At 40.8% G+C, this 22,685-nt stretch overlaps 1 protein-coding gene across 1 annotated transcript; it reads right to left on the bottom strand.

The window, feature by feature from the left end:
- Positions 1–3,697: 3,697 nt before the first annotated feature.
- On the bottom strand, positions 3,698–22,031 carry parn (poly(A)-specific ribonuclease (deadenylation nuclease)). Its single transcript, XM_034197805.1, has 26 exons — positions 21,904–22,031; positions 21,588–21,665; positions 20,952–21,031; positions 20,794–20,861; positions 19,914–19,995; positions 19,715–19,775; positions 18,889–19,054; positions 16,390–16,452; positions 16,268–16,306; positions 16,152–16,194; positions 15,983–16,063; positions 15,848–15,904; positions 15,381–15,458; positions 15,248–15,291; positions 15,110–15,152; positions 14,440–14,515; positions 14,240–14,350; positions 14,074–14,143; positions 13,934–13,989; positions 12,212–12,298; positions 12,048–12,122; positions 8,149–8,320; positions 7,923–8,041; positions 6,568–6,628; positions 6,297–6,481; positions 3,698–4,544 (listed from the first exon to the last, which is right to left on the bottom strand). The coding sequence occupies exons 1-26, from the start codon at positions 21,923–21,925 to the stop codon at positions 4,498–4,500; spliced, it is 2,064 nt and encodes a 687-aa protein (XP_034053696.1). The 5' UTR covers positions 21,926–22,031; the 3' UTR covers positions 3,698–4,497.
- Positions 22,032–22,685: the final 654 nt, after the last annotated feature.

The following is a 22,685-nucleotide window of genomic DNA, read 5'->3' as shown; positions in this document are numbered from 1 at the left end:
AAAAGGTTGGGAACCACTGAGCTAGATGATATGTAATACCATCTAGTGATTGACTTGTTTTTCAGAAACCGATCTAAAGTGGTCTTTTTCACAACAGACATTAAGAGTTATTTATATCATTAACAATGGCTGTCATCAAAGTGTCCCAGCATGTTTAATACCAGGATGCTGAATCAGAAGCAGTTCAACTCCACTATCATTTTACATTAATTTGCTTGTAAAGCGTATTTGAGCCCTGGGAAAAGCACCATATAAATATCATGTATTATTATTTCATTTTCCTATTATGGCATGTCAACATTTCTGCAGTTTAAGGGCCTTTGCATGAAAATACATCCGTGCACAACAACTCATTTGGGATAGCTGACCTTATAGACAATTACAAAATGTAAAAGCAATGGTTTTTAAAACATTCAAGGCCCACCAGGTTTAGTTCTGTTCCCAGACAGTGTTGGACACTTAAATATCAATCTATTCATTAATTACTTGTTTAAAAAGTACTGAAGACATTTAAATTGTTTCTCTAGAACAGCGGTTCCCAACCTCTCAACTCAGGGCCCACTTAGGAATCAAATTCTTTTTTCGCGGCCCACATTCAACCGTAAACAATACGGAGGCTAAATAAAGTTCTGATTGGTCAATTCAGAACATGTGACATGTTGTGAATCCAGTAGAACAGACCGCTGTCAAGGACTGTAATGACCGTTGCTAAGGAGGATCGAGAAAGAGAAAGGAGGTTCAAATAATACAAAATAAAAATCTGTTTCCACACAAATCATGTTTTGCAAATTATTTGGCAGAAATATTGAATTTACACCCTTTAATATTTTATTTGGGCTTTTAGATGAAGACCACACAGTTAATAAATACAACTATTCTTCTGGCTAAAATACATATTTTTTAAAGTCAATCAAGGAGTAATCTTAATTTAAGGGGTTTGAAGAGTAGATTAAAAATACAATTAAAAAAATTGCCACAAAAATCAAAGGCTCAACACGCCATGAAATAGGAAATAATGAGCTCTAACGAAGAGTGGGATTAAAGGATCAATACATATGCTTGCCATGTTGCTTAATTGGTTGGTTAAATTATAGATAGACATGCAGCCCTGCGTAAATTTAGAGTGAAGGGACGAGACAATCCTTGGTTTTCTGCTGAATTATCTATTCTCCTACATGAGAGAAACAAGGCCTGGGCAAAGGCTAGGAATTCAGGCTCAGATGTAGAATGGCTGCGTTTTAGGCAGCTAAGAAATAGCTTCACTTCACATGTCAAAAGTGCTAAATCTAAGTATTATCTGTCAGTTACCACAAAGAGCCTGAACAACCCTAGAAAATTCTGGAAAGCCATAAAATCGATATCCACCGGTGATATCCGTAATGAGCTACCTCCGTGCCTTACCACAGTATCTGGCACTATATCGGACAGGACCACCATACTAAATTGTTTTAATGAGCATTTTGTGTCCTGTGGCTCTCTGTTTCATTCTGTTTCTAATTCTGCTTCTGTGAACACCACAGTCGGTGACTCTGAACAATGTGGTCTGGAAAACCCCTTCAGTTTTACTCCTTTTACTGTTGATGTTGTTCGTGAAGTCTTAACCAAGCTAGATCCTAAAAAGCCGGCTGGCCCGGACAACGTAGAACCTTTCTTTTTAAAGATAGCTGCAGATTTTATTGCTCCACCTCTTACTACTCTTTTTAACCTCTCCCTCAGCACGAACAAAATCCCAAAAGTATGGAAGTCAGCGTATGTCCTGCCACTACTAAAAGGAGGGGAGGCCACCTTATTAAACAATTATAGACCCATCTCTAAATTGTCAGTTCTGGCCAAGGTTCTTGAACGCCTAGTGAGTGAACAGGTAAAGGAGTTTTTATGTAAAAATGACATCCTGTCTAAACATCAGTCAGGCTTCAGAAAGCAACATAGCACCATCACTGCCACAATGAAAGTGATAAATGATATTACGAGTATTTTAGATAATAAGCAGAGTTGTGCAGCTCTATTTGTTGACCTATCCAAAGCTTTTGATACCGTCGATCATCGCATTTTGAAGCAGAGGCTGGTCAGTATTGGCATATCCAGCCATGCAGTGGGTTGGTTTGTAAACTACCTCTCTGAAAGATCCCAATGTGTTCAGTTTGATGGGCTCTCTTCTGAGTGGTTAAACATCACTAATGGTGTTCCTCAAGGTTCTGTTTTAGGTCCGCTATTATTCTCTATCTATATTAATAGTTTAGGTGAAAATGTCGAAGGAGCAACTTTACATTTTTATGCGGACGATACCGTTATGTATTGTGCAGGTCCCTCGATTAACGAGGCTGTTGTTAAATTACAGGCTGTTTTTAACATTATTCAGACTCAGCTCGCTGAACTTAAGCTTCTTTTAAATGTGGATAAAACCAAGGTAATGCTCTTTTCTAAAGCTAAAGCTAAAAATACACCAGAGACTGCTTTGGATATTGTAACTACGCAAGAAATACAACTTGAAGTGGTTACCTGTTACAAATACTTGGGTATCTGGCTTGATGACTGTCTCACTTTTAAACTTCATGTAAATAACCTGCTTGAAAAGCTGAGGGTTAGGCTAGGTTTCTTTTACAGAAATAAGTCCCGTTTCTCGCTTGAGGCCAGGAAAAGGCTAGTCACTGTGACCTTTTTACCTGTGCTGGACTATGGTGATTTGTTATATATGAATGCACCTGCCAATTACCTGAGCAAGTTAGATGCTGCGTATCACAGTGCACTGAGATTTTTGACAAATTGTAAAGCACTTACGCATCACTGTACCCTGTATACCAAGGCGGTTATGCCATCACTTACTGTACGGAGGCTCAGTCACTGGTACTTTTTCATTTACAAAGCCATGTTGGATAAACTACCATCTTATATCTGCTCCCTGATCTCTCTGCGAATTGAAAGTACTTATTGCCTGAGATCGCATGCTGTGGTTTTATTAAATGTGCCAAGTGCTAGGACTGTCTTAGGGAAGAAAGCTTTTAGATATGCAGCTCCACTAACATGGAACAGTCTGCAAAAAGAATGGAAAATTACCAAGCTAGTACCACTACATGTTTTTAAAGCTCGGTTGGATGCTACAAAATCAGATGCTGTTGGTACCTGTACTTGTGGTTAAATATGTAAATTGTAATCCCTGTACATTTTTGCTGTATGATGTCCTTTTGTTGTTCTGTTGTTTATGTTTTTTTGTCTTCTTGTGGAACCTACTGCTGCAGGTCTCCCTTGAAAAAGAGATCATTGATCTCAATGGGATTTTACCTGGATAAATAAAGGTTTTGAATTGAATTGAGGTGGTTTGTTTGTGAAACGTTGAAGTGATCCTACCGACTGAATCTTTATTTCTTCTGTTTTTGTCTGAGGTGGGAATGTCATCTCCTATATGTTATTGTTATGTCCATGTTTGAGACTTTAGCCTGTACAAAAAAATAAAAATAATTTTGCGGCCCACTTGCAATGCCTTCACGGACCACTAGGGGCCACGGCCCACAGGTTGGGAACCGCTGCTTTAGAACTTCTTAGCTTACAGCTTTCCATGGAGCCAGGTAATTGCTATGATAAAAAAAGTCTGGGAGTGAAAAATTGGAAGGACATTTTTACATTAGATTATTTTAACTCCCGACGTTTAACGCGAGTAGGAATATTGTGTGTGTGGGACGAGAAAAGACAGAAAACAGAGTTACTAAGAAACAGCCTTTAATTTTCTCCCTTTTTAGGAAATATTTTAAGTACTTTTAAACTTTGTTTTACAAAAATGTATACGTCTCATTAACGTTTACACCGGAACATACTTTGACATTGTTGCAGGTTGACACGTTTACAAAACAAAAAAATAAAGGTAAAGAACAATTCTGTACAAAACAAGCACCTCTTGCCAAAGGTCAAAGTGCCGCCAACAATACACATCACATTGATAAGCTTATATATGTTTGAATAAAACTGGGGTAGTTGACAGAACTTGTTTTTTCTTTAAAAAAAAGGGAACAAAATAGTGGACAGCTTTAAAATACTAAATAACCCAGACGGTGTAAACTACAGGACCTGACGGTGGTGTTTTAAATCCTCACATGCACAACTCACAAAATATAAGACTGATAGGAGGAGACTGTGGTTAAAAACAGGTTTCGTAGTGACAGCGTGGCAGAGTCCAGTCTGAATAAATGATCATTCCTGGAGCTTTTAGGATTATAGTGAGAAGAGTTTCCTGCTCCTCTGGTAGAAGATGGATGGAAATATGGCAGCTGTTGGGTTATGGCTTGTGTTCGCTCCTTCAATCGTCCAGTCAGAAGCTCGGCTGCTGGCTTTGGACACGCTGTCCGCAGCTGTCGAGTCAAATAATTAATGTGGGGGGGGGGTGCGTAGCTCCTGGTGGTGAACAGCTCCTGGTGGTGAACAGCGTGTCAGGAGAGCGACCCAAGTGCTGAGAAAGACTGAGCCAGAGCTCCATGTGGGACAGAGACCTCCTCACTTCTCCTCTCGCTACCACACCTCTGGGACGTCAAACAGCGACGTCGAGGATTCAGTCCCTAACATAAGAGGCACAGAAGGTTGAACAAATATATAAATATACATACAGCATCCAAAAATTGCAAGATTACATTAAAGCTTTTGAAGAATTTTGGCTGAGTTTCCCTTCATTAATAGGTTTCGGAAAAATCATTAAATGTCTTGGCTTAATATGCAATTGAAAACTTTTAGCTCCGAAATACAATTATCCTTCATTGCCCCTTTCACACCAACGCGTTTTCAGCTCCGGCTCGGAACCTGTTCAAACCGCAGCGGCGCCGCCTCTTAGTTCCAGAATCCGGTTCACTTCCAGCTCCAAAAAATTGTCGGTCTAGAGGCAAGAGCTTCGGAGCTAAGAGCTGGCGTCGCTTACGTCTCTCTTACGTCGAGGCGTGCAGGAAACTAAACCCACCTCCCCTGAACATGGGTCGACTGTCATGCCTGCCTACAAGCAGTAGTGCTTATAAACACACTTTATAAAGTCAGGCAACACTAACCAGGCTTCGTGTGATTCTGTTTATTTGTACCTTACTTTGACCATCCGTTCACTGTTATTGATCATTGTGGAGAGAGGCAGACGTGTTGTTTTGTATTATAGCAGCTATCGGATGGAATCAATACATGGGCTGCACAGGTTGTCGTGTCCGACTATCACAAGTAGAATCATAATAAAAATATGCCGGTAAAATGTGCCTGTAGAAAACGGTTTATGCCACAATAGGATAGCAATAGCAAGTAGTCAGTTTAGCTTCGGTTGCTATGCTAACATCGCCCATTTTATACCAGAGAAACTTTCATAACATTGTTGTGATACCAAAAAGCGTCAATTCAGACGGACACACATTCACTTAGGCTAAGGGGAACTGGGGATATGTATCAGCTGCTTGTGTGAGTCGGACAGTGAATACTTTAGAGCGGCCGCTGCAGTGTGAGCTAACCGGGAGCTAACGGAGGAGAATAAACTCCCGTGGAAGAGCAGCCAACACTGCAGCGGTCGGTAAATGCTGCAGAAACACATTAATAAACAATGAACCACGGCACTCTGGAGAAAAGCATAAGGTTGGAGAAGTCGTTATTCAATTTATTCTGGCTTCGTGTGATTAAAAGCAACACGATCATCGACCCGACGCAGTTCCCCGTTGTTGTGAGCGCCGTAATGCCGTTGGGGAGCAAATCAGTGATGTAAACGGTGACGTCATGACGCAGCAGCGGCAGCACCAGTCGGGCTCTGGGCGGTGTGAACAGAGCGGGAGCAGAAAAGGGAAACCGGAGCTGAACCAGAAAAGCTCCCGCTCGGAGCTAGAAAGGGAAAAGCGCTGGTGTGAAAGCCGCACATGTGAAAAAGGTATTTATGAAGAATGTTTTTGTAATCACGTCAACAGGTTTCAAACAATCCACAAATATCTATTCTCTATACAAATGGATGATAAACAGTGCCTCATCGATATAAGAAACACATTGATTATTTAAGAAAGGTATAAAAAGACAATTAATCCTGTAGTTGTGGCAGAAGAAGGAAAAACTGTTGTGAACACAAAGTGACATTCTTCTCGACCATACCCGTTTAAACTACAGTTGAAATAAGTGTTAAAAATGTCAGCTAGCACCGCGTTTTTTTTTCTTTCTAGTGTCGCCATCGCAAAGAGACCAAAATATTTGTTTATACGTTTTTGTTCCAGGCAAGCCAGACTTTGTAGAATTGATCTGAAGTTATGAGGAAAGGGGTTAGAGTCAGAGTCAGCCTGATTCAGTGTGAAGACCCTCAGTCTCACCTTTAGACTTTTTCTTGTTCTTTTGCCCTTTCTTCCCCTGGGACGTTGGGGCTTGTTGCCAGGTGACCGTCCCTTCAGTATCGTTGCCTTCAGGACTTCCTTCTTCCTCCCCCTCCTCTTCCTGTTCTTGCTCCTCCTCTCCCTCCTCCGGGATTGGACTCGACCCCGCTGAGTCTGATGCATCTCTGCAGGGCGCAGCAACCATTAAGAGACTTTAATCACCACAAACAGAACATTAACACTTTAAATGATTAACCCCAACTTCACTTACCCCGTCTTTAGCCATCCTTCTGAGGTCTTGCTCTCGATGGCGTTTGCGTTTCCACTTTTGTCTAAAAATCACAACAACAACCAATGCATGAGAGCCTTCATTTAAAATAACAGGACATGATACACATTTCCGCTGCAGGGCCTCGCACGGCTTAGTACGGTATCGTTAGGCCAGGCTCACTTTATGCTGCGTTTCTATTACAGTTTAGGAACTGGGGCAGTAACTATAGTAATGCAGTGTAGGCGGAGCCGTGACGTAATTTTCAATGCGAAACACAAAACCAACATCAGCCGTTAGCCCTCAGAGCTCACAGCTCCTCATATCTGTTCAGAAACTAGACAAAAGTTAAAGTACAAACCACAGACTGTCTGTGTCATGGAGAATACAGTCGCTGGTTTATTTATGTCTGAATAGGCCGTTGTTGTGAGTGTGGACGGTCGGAGCGTTTACAACGTTAGCTCAGCCAAGCTCCATTTAGAAAACACGCATTTTAAAAAGGGTTTTTCGCCTGCCGTCTGTCTGCAGACTTGTCAAAGCATTAATTCATGGTTTTTACTAACCGGTATCAGTATGTTGTTACTTCGGAATCATTTTTGAAACGTGTATTACAATTAAATCACGGTCAAATATGTTCATTTTGTTGTAGTTGTAGCCCCCTTGCCAGCGATTCTCTCTAGTTTAGCATACTCAGCCCGACTCAGCCTGGTTGTTGGCCCGGAAAGAACCACGATTTTATGGGGCCAGAAAAACTGTGAAAAAGCACCCGTTAGCCGGAACTACGCCTAGTGGAAACGCAACCAAAAACGGGCCAGGTTTGGCACGGCACGCTTAAACCGTGCTACACGCTGCAGTGGAAAAGCGCCATTAGTGACAACAAAATAAATAAAGTGTCTGCATTAATGATGTTAATATTATAAAGAGAATTGCCACACTTTCACATTAAATTCAAAGGACACAACACAGCATAGTTTGAGACACAGATCAAGGTTAATTACTTTTATGCTTTATAGGCAGGTGGCGTAAAAACAAAGAGAAACACGGGCAGACAGCAGGATAAAGCCCATTATCTAACGTTAGACAAAATAAATATTGTTTAAATTTCGACATCAAGTGCACTGTGCCTTTTTCTGTACACATTTAACACATCAGAAGCCTTGATTTATACCCCTTTAAGTGTAACATTTTCGAGGATTCAAGCACCCGTGGGAACTCTTTGTAAAAGGTATTTACTCAATAAACGTAATGTCACCTTTATAAATGTTGCAAAATTGGTATAAAAAAAAAAAAAAAAGACACTTTTCTGGGGAAAACGGCTTCATGTTACCAAACTGCAGCAGGAAGCGTGCGTCACCCACCATCAGTCTTCATCTTCTTGCTGCCCGTGCTGTCGGGGTAGGCGTAGTCCCTCCAGCCGTCCGTCATGGCTGCGTCTCCGGTCCCCGGCTCGCCCAGAGCGGGGCTGATGCTGCGCTTCCTGGAGCAGAAACACCATAAAAAAGGCATCAATATACATTAAAACTGCAGATACTTATCTGCGGTAAATGCACTGAATGTGCTGTTGAAACCGCAGCATGGGTGTACCTGGGGTATCCAAACCCAGCAGAGGTAGCGGGGGTGTAGTTTGGTTTGGTCCAGCTGTCCTCTCCCCAACTTTTGGGTGTCTGTTCCACCTTCTCCTTGATCTGCCTCCCCTTGATGTACTCTGCGTACGTCTGGATCCTGTAGCTCTCTGCGTAGCGGCTGGTGTTCATTGCTGCGGGACCAGATCATTGCATCAACATTTAACAATTCCAGTGTGTGTATTTCACTTTTTTATTAGATTCAGGCATTGTACCGTGTACAACTAAAACCCTGCAAGTACATTAGCAATCAATTAGCCACTTTAACCCTTGTGTTGTGTTCGAAAGCTGTTCCCTATAAGTGACATAATAGCTGTTACCTATAAGTGACATAATAGCTGTTACCTATAAGTGACATAATAGCTGTTACCTATAAGTGACATAACACAGGGTATATGCAGGAATCCTGAAGTCAAATGTAATACCTTTTAACCTGTTAGACCCCAAGCCTGTTTTTCCGGTCTCAGGCTCGAAAATGACATTCCCAGAACAAATGACCATAACTACACTTCTAAAAAGGGGAAAATTAATAATCTTTTTTCTCAAAGTAATGATAAACCTGTGAGTTGGATGTAGAAAAATCAGAATCAATATAGATGTTTTTTATTTTAAATAAAATTCAGATTGAACATAGTAAAAAAAACTGTAAATTATAGTGTCCGTCTGTATTTTTTACTTCTAGTGAAAACTACCCTTGAATGATGAGTTAGTACAGTGGTGCCCAAAGTGGGGGGTTCGCCCGCCCTAGGGGGCGCAAAGGCATGACAGGGGGGGCGCGAGAGACCAGGAGGAAAAATGGTTATTAAAAATAATTTAAAAAATAAAAAAATAAAATAAAAAAAATCATAATTTGAAAAATTATTGATTCGAAAATAATATGATGCAGTACTATTACGTCTGGGTCTCTGTGTTTCATTAAAGCTCGGCTCTCTGTGTGTGTGTGGAACGAGCCAGTTTCTGTGAGTGCGCGAGCGAAAAAGAGAGCGCACCGGTACCGGAGATCATTGTTGTTAGCTTCCGGTGCTAGCGAGCTACGTTAACGGATATAAGGAGTTTTTTCAACAACAAAGTGGAGGAGAGTCCTCTCCTGTCAGACTGAGAGACTCAGTGAGCTAAAGGACTCTCTCAGTGTTATCTCAGTGGGTCTCAAACGTTTTGGTCACCATTAATGTAAACAATTATTTCCGAGGCACACGTTTATATGATCATTATAGTTATTTAAAAAAAAGAGAATAAATGAAAAACAGGTATGAAATACTATATGGCAGTAAAAAAAATAAAGTTTAAAAGGGTGATTTGTAAAATATCCATAAAGAAAAAGTAAATCTGTTTACAGTTCTGTTTCAAATGGGTGTTGAGAGAGGTATCCATAGATCTCTTCATTTTGCTCTCAAAGTGCACCAGATTGATGCTTTTAACTTCAATATTTAAAAATAAATCTTCCCGGGGAGCTTGCCCCTGGACCCCCCTATGTGAGGTCCACATACCACCTATAAAAATAGCACTTTACCCCTGCTTACACCTATATGCCGTGAGCTGATTATCGAGCCTTCATTGTAACAGTCGCGGGTACATTGTGTATATGCGTGTGGGGAGTGTTGCAGTAGAAAATGCCACTGTAGCGACCGGTACATTAATGGGAAACCCTAAATGTTTGAGCACCCTCTATGAAACGTCAAGCTACCCCACAGCACCCCCAAAATAAATCTCTGGCGCCGCCACTGAGCCTGACTTGTGTTGGGGGGGGCCCGACTTTTTTTTCCTTCAAGGGGGGGCCTGACAGAAAAACTTTGAGAACCACTGGGTTAGTAGACTAAAAGCTTTAGGAATGTGGAGTCTATTTTTATATAATATTACAAGACTGATTGTTATTATTACATTATGCTTATTGTGCTCATGAGATTGCTATGACTATAGAATAAATAGACACAATCACTAATCCCAGGTTCTGATGGGTTAGATACCAACGAGGGGAATAGTCAGAAGAAAGTTTAGCTTGCAATATTGAAAGTAGCAAGGTCGAGTGCAGAGACTGAGAGAACACAAAGAGGTAGTCAGAACAGCACATCGCACCGGCCTTCACTTTGTATGGGAGCCGCGCTCCCCCGCAAAGCTAGGAAGCAACATTATGGTTTTCCAATATATCTGAAGAAACGTTCGAGAAAACAAATTAGTATGATGGTGCCAGAGTAGACTTCCAGAGGCCGGCCGAATGCTGATTGGAGGATCGTGTTGCCAAGAGACTATCTGAGTCTGCGCACCAACCAAAGAGAACCAAGTCTAAACCGTGGTATCTCTTCAGCTAGTCTTGACCAATCATAAATGTAAGGGCAACGCCCTGTGTAATAAAAGGTATTGTCGCACGAGGTTCGAGGCTCTTGACGGATTTGGTGGTGGTTACAGATTACAGCTTTGCTGCCATTCCCAAAGACGTGATGAGTCCTTGGCCAAGTGAATATATCTTTTGCTCTCTTTACAATAAAATAGTTAAACTTAGAAGTTGTCTGTCTTTTCTGGAATTCTGAACCCAACAGGAATCCAAAGTACAACATATAATAAGTACCCTGTATCAAGATTGATGCAAAACAAGTGACATTTGAGCTTTTTAGAGAGATTTAGCAAAAAAAACTCCATCTCTGGGGTGATTTGGGTGGAAATGGGCGTTTGTCGTTTCTCTGGAACCCATTGGTCGATTTTTGTGATTGACATCTCTTTTTAACCGTTAGAGCCAATAGAATTGAAGGGGAATTTTCACATACACACCAATGTTACCATTGTGAAGTGGGGCTATGCGCATGCAGTTTGTCTGAAGCGAAACCTGTCTCACGCTCTGAAATCTTAAAAGTAGGTTTATTGCTGATGGATTATCAGAAATAATTTCAAAGTGACAGACACATCGGATTAACTTCAGCAGCGTTTTATCGTTTTAATGCCATTGAAGACAACTTTTGTTGTGATGTCTGTTTATAAAGTCGCGAGTTCTTATCATGGAGTGATCTAGCTACCCATCGGTTCTGTGTCTTCTCACGATGCTATTCGATATGTTGGATGTGCAGTTACGATAAGTAATAAGGGTGTTATGAGTGAGTTTCTGTGCAACCACCGTTAGCATATTTTCGCTCGTGGCTAATTCAGAGGCTCAGCATTAGCCTTGTGTTTTTTTTGGCAAAAAAATAAAAAGATCAGTTAGCCGAGTTTCTTCCCGATACATGGATATAAAACATTCATAGTTTATTAAATATTAAGAAGCCCTCAGACGCTGTTTCCTGCAAGGGATGCATTTTTCCACCCGGGGCGGGTCGATGGGGTTCAACAGGTTAAGACCCTTTCCATACATTTTAAGACCTCATCGCCACTTCCAGTTCTAACCGGTTACACACTTGACTATATACAGTATTGATTGTCCTTCCTCCTTATCTTCCAACCATTTGGACGCAGACTTGCATTTCCCCATAACGATGTTGCTTAACAACCGGCGTAAACGGACCTTCGCGCGCTATCAAGCAGTGAGCGTGCGATGTCCTGTTCAGATGACGTCAAATCCAACGGGATGCCATAAATAAACTACACAGAATCACACTACACACCTACGCAATGATTACATTCAGGCACACTGTAGAATACAACCTCTTTGGACAATGTATATACTTCTTGAAAACAAGCTACGAAATGTAATACCTTGGAAAATGCCGGTTAATATTTTAACAGCCTTAATTTTTGCTAAATTGATGTATCAACTTTTAATACTTTTTAAGACCCCGCGGACCCCCTGTAACAGCTGTTAACTATTAGTGCCACAAACAGAAGATTTGTATTTTATTTGTCTTAGCCGATGTGCAGTCGGAACAGGATGAAACTCACCTATCTGTACCTGATCCGTCTGACTGAGAGACACAAACGCTGACGTGTCGTCTATCCAGGAAACCTGGATGTTCCCTGGGAGGATCATAGAAGCTGAGCGTTAGTGATACACAATGGGTCGTGTGTGTGAGAGCAGTGTAATCAGGTTAAACATCAACTCTTACCAAAGGCACTGAAGAGCTGGTAGAGGTCACTGGTCTTCCATTCTTTAGGGAAGGTCACATACAGGACGTGGTCTCTTTTAGGCGTCACTGTAGGAACATGGGGAAAGGCAACAAATGACGGTGAGATTTAAGGCGAGACACGGCAGGCAAAAACATTGTTTTTCAAGTACTGGTTAATTTTGAGCTATTTTGATTCTATAACATGTTTTCTTTCAGGCTTTTGGAAGGAAAACTTACAAAATACACATTTAAGTGTTTATTTTACTATAGTTTGTCTATTTGCGTCTGTAGATTTCTCCTAAATTCACCAAAAGTTAGCATTCTAACGTAACATAAAGTACCGCGACCGCTGTGTGCACCATGTAAACAGAGATATCGTTGGAAAGCTGTGTCTCTCCTGCACAATCTCATCGGATTCAAATATGGTCATTTCCTTTGTATCAGCAACCAATCGTGAAAGTACAAAAGGGTCTTAAACCAAGAAACAAAATCTCATTGGCTGGTGTCAATTTCTGACAACGTGATTCGTTCAGATGCGTCACGTGGTGTGCTAAAACACTTCCTGGTTAGCTTTCCGCTAGAAATTGAAATCTCAAAATGGCAAAAGAACGGCGAAAACGTTCAGAGAAGACGACAACAATTGTCACTTGCACGAAGCAAGGTTATACAAAAAACAAATGACCCCGAACATGAAATACCTTCATAGAGTGCGTCGATGCGCAAGCTGTCATCCAAAGAACAGGAGGGTTTAGCTAGCGCCTCACTGCAATCTTTAAAGGTCGTTTTCTCAAAATGAGTTTTTTCTCCTACTCTGAGTTCGAAATGTCAACTTCAGTAGCACGCACATACACCAAACCTTCCAGTTATATTCCTATCAATATTATGAAGGCTTTTACAGAAGGGTTTGTTCATATATCATTCATAGCCTGAATTATACAACATTTATACCTAGAAACATGGCGAAAATGGATATTTTAGGGCTGTTGACAGTATTTTCTGATTTATGGAGTGATAAAAAGAGATATCCAAAATCCCTTCTGTGAAAGCCTTAGATACTAATATGACTACAAAATGAAACAAGAAGTTTGAACCTGGCTTTATCCAAAGTTCAGATTTCGATTCCTGAAATGTGTTAAAATATGTGCATATTTAATGAGATAATGGGTAATTTGCATATTTAAACATGCTATTTCAGAAAACTTGTAATACAAAAGACAATTGCCTTATTGTAAGTAATTAACTGGAGAAATTTATAGCTGATACCTTTAAGTTAAAAAAATTACCCTATTCACCTGGGGTGTCTCGCCTTAAGTAATTCATGCGTGTATGTTTAGTATTTTTGCGTGTATTTTGAGTGGTTTTGTGTGTTTACTTCAAGTGCATTTCATTTAGTTTGAAGTGTAAATGTGTGTGTGTCTGTGTGTCTGTCTGCATGTCTGTGTGTGTGTGCAGCTGGGTGTCGGTGCCCTGGCAGGCTAACAAATCAATAGGAAACCGTTTGATTGTGTTTTCACAGCCCTGGGGTATAATTTGAAGTAATGTTAACATTTTGTGTTTCACCAAAAGGCACATTGCATCCTTTTATAACAGTAATCTAAAATGGTGTAGTAGTCATCTATGTTTGCTGCTTTTCTTTGCATTTTAATATATTTTTTAGAGAATGCTGCCACAAATCTTGGTGCAGAAATGTCCATTTTTATACAACATGAGGGACATACTCACAATCTGGTCCTGTGATGTTGAGGTAGGGAATATCTATTATCCTCATCAAGAAAAGCCTAGAAAAAAAAAAGGGATATCGATTAATAAAACCAGAGAAATATGAGAAAGCAGCAAATGCAGTACATGAGTTCATCTCTTACTTGTTGAAGAAAGGATCGATTAGTTTGGAGCGAGCAGAGATGTGTGGTTTGGGCGGAGTCAGAAACGATCCTGTAGAGAGAGTTGATCAGAACAAGTCAAACCACATGTCTTCAGCCTTTTCCCCCCCCCCCGAACGGGATCAGTGTGGTTGTGTGCGTGCGTTACCCAGGTAGTTGGCCATGGAGACGAAACACAGGCCGGTGATGTAGGCGTCGTACCCGGCCTCGTGGAGCTGCTCCTGGCCCGTGTCGTAGCTGTGGAAGCCTTCTGCCGTTTCTGAATGTTCAAAGACGAAAAATATGTGTCACAGGATTATCGTAGGTCAAGAGAGGTTCAGATAAATAAATGTATGCGTGTTTACTTACCGACTAGTGGGGACTTGAAGGGGCCTTCTTTCACTCGCTTCTCCAACTCTGCCAGAGATGTGTTGTTGATCAGCTCCTAAAACACAAAGTCAAATAAACTTTGTTAATTCGTTTTTACACATTTTTCCAAAGATGTAATACAATAGCCTCAGTTGAATTGCTTTAGTGCTACTTCTTTGCTTGGTGCTCTGACACCTGAATCCATTTGTGCAAAGATTCTGGAGGTTATCTTGTCATTACAGCTAGGGATGGGTAACGAGCCCCGGTATCAAACGGGCCCCGGGGCTGAATTATTAAAGACCGTGGTACCGTTAAGCGCCGACACTATCGGTCTTTTTATCGGTACTGGAGACATGTAAAAAATATATGTCATATGTATTATTGCTACACAAACATTATGCAAAAAAAATGCGCCTCTGACCCTCTCCCTCTCCGCCGGGCCGTTTACGCACACGCAGCTGCTACATGCAGCAACACACACGGAGGAGATGGCAGAGAGAACGCGCTCCGAGGTGTGGTTAAACTTTACTCGTCTCGATGTGGACAATGCTCGTTACCAAAAGTGCAATACGAGTTTAGCATGTAAGGGCTTATATACATATAGGTTTCTCAAATCACCAAAAACATATGGGTGCTTCTGTCTGCTTCAGCACTGACTGAGATCATTTACCTTAAACGGCTGAGTGGACGCCATCAACTTTGTGTCCAGGAGTCTGCAAGTGGAAATATAATTTTAAGCGTTAAAGAACAAAGTACAGAAAAGTGTCTGTTATTTCAACAATATAAAAGCAAAGCAGAGGGCTATTACCTCGGGAACACACACATTGTGACCTCTTTAAAGTCTGGAAGATCCTGAAGGAAAGAGCATTGGCAAACATAATGAATAATTGACATTCCTGCAAAAACAGAAAATGTGTAAACAGCTAGCTCGGGTTGTTTACCTCTGGCAGAGGGAGGTAGAACTGCTGGATGGTGTGCATCACATCTAACAGCATGTTGTGGCCAACCACGAGTTTACCCTGTGTGTCGGATGGAAAGGGTTCATTCCACATTTAGTGTAAAAACTTGATTTAGCAACAGAAAGAATCCCCGTTAGAGCAAAAGTGACCAGTAATGATGAAATTAAACATGAGTAATGCATTTGAACTGCCGATTAGTCAATTCTCATTTTTTACATTGCATGTCATTTGTTAGACGCTTTTATCCAAAGCGACTTACATACATTCAGTACTGTGGGCAATCCCCACAGGAGCAATATGGGGTGAAGTGTCTCAGGGACACAACAACATGCTGAGTGGGACTCGAACTTGCTATCCCCCGTTTTAAGAGTTATAGTTCAAATAAATACAAAAAAACAAATCCCATAGAAATGTGCAGTTCGACAGAAAAACCCTTGCGGTAGACTCACAGATTTGGAGATGGCGTGGATGACCCTGGAGAAGCCAACGGCGTCGTTTACCTCCTCCTGTAAAGGTAAAGAATTATGAGATGGGACGTAAAACGGCTGCATCCTAATGTTCAAGATGCTCCTGACAGTTCCTACCTGCTCCCTCTCCAGTTTCTGCTGTTCCCTCCTCTTCCTCTCTTCATCATCTACTTTGCAGACCTGGATGAACCGTTCCTTCTGCGCACACAGTCAATATTTAAAAAATACCTTATATACAAAACAAAAAATGGCAAAATTGGTTTAATTAAAAAAAACACATTCTTACCTTTTCTGTTTCCACAGTTTCTACATGAAGCCCCTTGGGAAACCTGTGAGAACACCACACATCTTAATCTTATTCAAACACACCCACAATAATTACAAAACTGTTGAGTGACTCACTTCCAGTTCAGTGTCTGGTAGATCAGCTTTCTCTGAAACCTGTTAAGGAAATATAAAATGTAAGTAATGAAAATAAAAACACAAAATGAACATGTAGGTTAGGGTTAGTTTAGCTAGATTACCCAGTGCATGGCTCCAGGTCCAAAGTCTTCTCTGAGCTCGTGAAGAGACCCTCCACCTTCGCTCTGGGGGGGAAATGGTAGAAATGATCAAAACACAAAAAGGGTCTCATTATGCAGCGTGCGTAAAGCAATTTATAATAGAAAATAACATTGATCAAGTAAAACACCTTTACAATTATTTTTCAGAAGAAGGGACCATGTACAGTTTAAAATGTAAGTGTTACCTAGGGGTGTAACGGTTCAAACATTTCGGTACGTACCTCGGTTTTTAGGTCACGGTTCAGCAGAAAAAATTAACATCATAACTTATATATATATTTTTTTATTATTATTAAACTGTGAATAATGTATTCACTCAAATAAATACAAAATATAATAAAATAAACATTAAGGTGCAGCATTTCGATGAACTGAAATAATAAGCAGCCAGTTTCACATGACTTGCTTGTCATTGTATTTTCATGTTGTTTAAAGAAAGATGAACTTGTCCACATTGCTTGCCGAAAGGGCAGATCTGCTGGCACTAACAATGTCTCCTGCTGTGGAGAACACCCTCTCTCTAGGGACAGAGGTAGCAGATACAGCCAGGTAGCGCTTTGCTAACATGGCAACATAAGGATATTTGGTGTTTGTAATAGCTTTGGCTCGGTCTGAACTCTCTGCGAGTGGTGGAGGCTTACATGCTAGCGGGAGTTGGGTTTGCACTTCAGTCTTTTTTCTTTTGGTACCGGTGATATTCACGTTCGGGTGATGCCTTTTCAAGAGTGTGCAAGTTTGATGTATTGCCAGCCGCGTAACCAATGTTAGTTGAACAATGCCGACAAACAGCTTTGGTTCGGTCCACCTGTCTTTGTCCGTCATCCTTGTACGTAACTGCGAAACCAAAATGTTCCCAAACCGGAGACTTCAAAGATGCTGGAGGATTTTCGAGCTCAACTTTATCTGCGTTCGCCATTTCAACAGTTCCTCAAATTACTGACTACATTTGAACGCATCCCTCTGACCAGCTCTCATGCCTCACGTTCCAATGAAATGACTTGGTCGCTCTATGACACGTTGAACCCAATGTGAGCAAATTACACTGAATGCTGCGACCTGAGATTACTTCCAACAAGTTGTTCACGTTTAACTAGGGGTGTAACGGTTCACAGAAGTCACGGTTCGGTTTGTACCTCGGTTTGGAGGTCACGGTTCGGTACAACAAGAAAAAGCAAAAAAAAGTCCCAAATGCATGATTCCAGGTTTGTTGTTATTTATGTTTGAACAGTAGTGCAAGTTTCAGTTTAAAAATAAGGAACTCTGACATTTTGAATAATTAACTGTATTAAACAGTTAAAAACAAACCATACAGTACACTCAGATGGCCATATTATCTATAATGGCTGATGTCAAACAAAAAGGTTTCATCAAGCTGTAAAACTAAAAGAATGTCTTGAAAATATGACATCATAAATAATAAGAACGTGTTTCAAGAGCGCAAAGTCGTTGAAAAACATATGCCAAAAGCTTCCGTTATTTATTTTGGTCTCTCGGCTTCATGTCTCTTGGCTTCTTAAAGACAGAGGGGATCAGCTGTTGAACTTGTCTTTTGCCGGTCTCCGGTGATTGGCAAATCTGGGTGATGCCTTCTGATATGATTTAGCATGTTTGGCGTGTGTTCCATTAGCATACCGCACCACTGTAGAACAACGGCGACACACCGTCCTCGTCCGATCCACCACTCGCACTCCACCGTTATTGTAGTCCACAGGGAACCCGAAATGTTCCCACACAGCTGATTTAAAAGAAGCTGGTGAGTTCTAGCTCCTGTGTGTTATCTGAAATCGCCATACTAACTTTTCTTCTTGTATTTTGTTCGTTTTGTTGTTGTGTTTCTTCTTGTTCTTCATTTGTCGTTTAAGGGCGGCTGGCAAACAGCTTTTAGGCGCAATACCGCCCCCTGGATTATATATAGTGAAGTGGATACTGCCCTGAATGACAGATTTTGTTCCCACTCTAAAAAAAAAAGGCGTATTCGTCGTGTGACTGCGTGTGCCGAACCGTGACGTCTGAACCGTGACGGTACGGGACGAATACGGATACCGTTACACCCCTACGTTTAACGTTATATTCGTGTGGTACACACGTGTACCGAACCGAAGGGCCCGTACCGAATAATTTCAGTACGGGTACCGTTACACCCCTAGTGTTACCATTTAATGCAAAGTATTAAATTATAGCTTTATTCCAATTCACATCTGGAGCTGCTTCGAACAGGTCAAAACAAAGAACTTACAAGAACTAACTGCAAAGTAAAGATTTGCAAGACATTAAACACAATAGCACATCAAAAATGTAAGTTGTCAGATAAAAAAAAGCCATGATGGGAAATGGAAGCTTTTTTTAGTCTTAGCAGCCACTCAAGAACTATATGACTCGAGTGATCATCATTGATGCACACTAATGCAAAAAAGGTTACCAACAAGCGTTAAATGCAACAGAGAAGTGAGTGACACGTACATCACCCTGTTGATGTAGTCTTTGTGTTCCTGAGGTACGTGTGCTGGGCCTTTGGAGGACGGGGAGGTGAAGGATTGATTATTGATACCGTTGGCTTGTTGGTTCCTCCTCTCCTCCGTCTGCTCCCTCAGCTGCGCCTCCTCCTCCTTGTTTAGGTACGGGATTCCTTTGAAAATGACAAAGATCTTAGTTTATTCGTCTCTCTACTAGAGGACTAGCAGTGTTTCCCCTACCATTGTCTTGGCGGGGCGCTGCGCCCTGCCAACGGAGCCCCGCCTAAAATTCAAGGTGTTTTTTTTATTTAAAATATATATAAATAGCACCAAATTGCAACTGAAGTAATCGATCCACAGTCACTTTTCACATTGAACATGTGCTCTTTTATTAAATAAACTAAACGCCTATGTTATTTATCCAATGTGCATGTTTCAGTGTCCACTGCTTTGCGTATTCACATTCTCCCTCTGCTCTGTTTCTGAGGCCCCCCCCCCCACACTCACAATCAGAGACAAGAGCGGAGGAAAGGAGGAGAACAACAAAGTGTAAACAAGTCAAACACATCTGCATTATTGCCCCGAGCTCTGCTGTCTGCCCGTTTGTGTTTTTTCTTCCAGGAGCAGCACCCTGCCAAGGCAGTAAACCCAGGGGAAACACTGACTAGGTTGGCTTTAAATATTTAGACTATTGCAAGATGAGAAAGAAATGTTGTGTTTCTGCTTTTATAACAAAACAAAAACAACCCCCGGTTCGAGCTAAGATCCAGAGGCGAGGAAATGACAAAGCAGAGACTTGGCATGGAGCTACAGTCACTCTGCAGTTTACTCACCATGACAGAACACCTTGTTGAAGTCAAACCCCTGACTGGCCAGGAAGTCGATGCTGGAACTCTGAAATGACAAATATGATCTTTTATTTGACCAACTTTGAAACCTAAAAACTATCCAAGTCATAGTCCCTTTTAAAAAGGATTCATCTCAGTTCACACTGAAGCAATGCAATCACCACGAGGAACATCGCTGCCTCACCTGACAGATGAACTTTAGGTCAGGGGACGTCCTGTTGAACGGTTTTGGGAATACATAAAAATTAAAAGGCTTTATGATATACCTGCAGAGAGAGAAGGGAAAACAGGAAAATAAGAGTTAGTAAAATAATTCAACCAGCTGCAAATGAATACAAATAACCTGCTTGACACCAAAGCACAGCCTGGTAAAGATCTACAGGCAAAAAGTAGCCGTGAAACCCTACATTTTATCTGTGCAAAGCCTTGGTCTGTTAGTAGCCATTTGATTTAAACATTTAGAGATATGCATCCATCTTAAGTATGGCTCAAGTCACTCATTTTAGAAATTACACATATTCATCACTAAACCTCCCATAAAAGGCCATTTACAGTTAATTAGCTAGAAGGAAAACATACAAGTTTTATTAAAATGGTCCCGTGCATATTTACAGGTTATTTTTATTAAACAAAAACACAAAAAAAGATGTCCATGTTTGTCGACATGGATAACATTAAATGGAAAAGGTTGATTCACAGGAGAATAAAACATTTAAAGCGATACATAATGTATGAGAGCACTTACTGCAATATATTTTGTATATGCTTAATTGTTACCTGCCATCTGAATTTTGCGTTTCCACCATGACTTTGGGCTATTTAATTCATCAGAACACACTGAGTTTAGTTGTTATCTCATATGTCCTGCTGGAGAGGCTTCTAATCTTAATATGTGCATGATGCATCCCACCATGTTGAAACAAAGGCTGTGCTCTTGAGCCTCACCAAAGTAGGCTGCTTTTGTCAGGGCTCCCCAAAGTCTAGGTTTGCCTCGGCTTCTAATTTACTCGCTAATAGAAACGTCAGATCTATAGTTGTGTATTTGTGAAACAGTTGTGACTCACTTTGACTTTGCCTGGTCGTACGTGAATGTGCATATGCCGAACTGGAACAGCAGAAAGTCCATGGAGTGCTGGCGAACAGAGATCAAAATGAGATTATACTAGAAAATGGAGGGAAAAGAGAAGGCATCACAAATGTGTGCACGATCAACTCCACTCACCTTTTTAAGCTTTGTGTATCTCTCCTCTGGTGTGTCCAGTCCATTGGTAAGTGCACTCACATTAGGACCGTCACTTATCCCTGAACATAAACACACCATTTATATTCACAGCCAGTAGTGTAAAGAAACTAAGTAGATAGTACTGTACTTAAGTACTTTTGAGGAACTTGAACTTTACTTGAGTAGTTCAAATTGTTGCTACTCTTACTTTTACTCCACTACATGTATTTACTTTGTAGATTTAGTTTGATGAGAAATATAATCAACACAACTTTAGTTATACCAGGAGTAAACTCACAAGCTACTCAGCAGCATGCAAAGTAATAACAATTGGTTCCACCTTTGATAAACATTAATGCATCAATAAATATAAAATCATATGACAATAAAGCTTTGAATTAAAAACACAAGTTGTATTATTCTTATATGAGCCAATGAATGCCTTATGAGTACATTTTGATGCCAATACTTAAGTACTTTTACTTGAGTAACATTTTGAATGCAGGATTTGTACTTGTTTACTGCACTCTGGAACTTATACTTTTACTCAAGTGCAAGATCTGAGTACTTCTCCCACTTATGTTCACAGCTGTAACCATTTAAGTCGCAGTTCATGCTAAAAACTCTCACTGTTACCTGAAAATTCTCCATCGATGGCAAGGAAGTCAGCCTCTTCTATCGCACTGTAAACCGTCTTTAAACTGTCTTTAAAATCTGTAAAGAAGGGAAAGTGTATGAATACCAATGGAAGCGTGGTAGCCAAACAGAAGCACACATAACAGCCTTGCTTGCAGCTAGCTACCTAGCTTGCTAGCTAGCAGCACACAAAGCTACGGAATGAAACCAGTTTTGTCCATTTTAAATACATATCAGTTCACTCCTCTGTTGTGCGATATTTAGGTGTATGTAGCGTGCTATGAATCATGAGAGCAAAATGTGGCTGGTTACTTACTTTGGCGTGTCACCTCCATCATGCACAATGACTGAACCTGGCTGACAGCTAACGTTAGCTAGCCGACGTCAACTGGCTTTTAACGGCTTCATAAAAGCACACTTCCGGTGCCGCGGTCGCCAGGAGACGAGACTACCTGCTGCGGTTTATTTGACATATTAATTTCAATAGATATAAGATTTCATATTTAAAATGACATCTATTATATTTAATATATCATTTTTTTTAATATAACGTGTTGGCTGCGAAATTATAGAGATATAAAGAGGGGAAATTAAACTCTATTTTAAGGTGCGTTTTATTGCAGCAGACATATTTCTCTTAATATTTTCCTGAACATTCAGGGTTTAATTCCATTTATGTTTTAAACAACTTATTTTATCTTACCAAGCTCACACAATAATGTCTCTTCAGTAAAAGCATGAAACATGATGACAAACATTGAGCTTTATACACACCTGTATTTTGTATTTGGAGCATGTATGGAAGCCCACTGATGACTTTGTTAATTGTATGTAGCCCAGGGGCGTCGCCTGGACCTGGAAACATTCGGGGCTTAGCCCACAGTGGCGGCGCTACAGTCAAATGTTCTACTGCAAGACTCCCCACACGCACATACACAATTGCGCCATCTGGTGTCACAAACGTGTGCCTGCATTAGCTTTGTTACGGCAATGCATTGTGGGAGATTCTCATAGCACGTGAGGATCTCTTGAGGGTAAGGTGCCTGTATTATCTCGGTGGACAAAATGTATGTTTTTATTTTATAAGGACAATAACGT

This window comes from Gymnodraco acuticeps, unplaced genomic scaffold (genome assembly GCF_902827175.1).
Source record: "Gymnodraco acuticeps unplaced genomic scaffold, fGymAcu1.1, whole genome shotgun sequence".
Classification (NCBI taxonomy): Eukaryota; Metazoa; Chordata; class Actinopteri; order Perciformes; family Bathydraconidae; genus Gymnodraco; species Gymnodraco acuticeps.
This window is presented reverse-complemented; position numbering and strand designations above follow the sequence as displayed.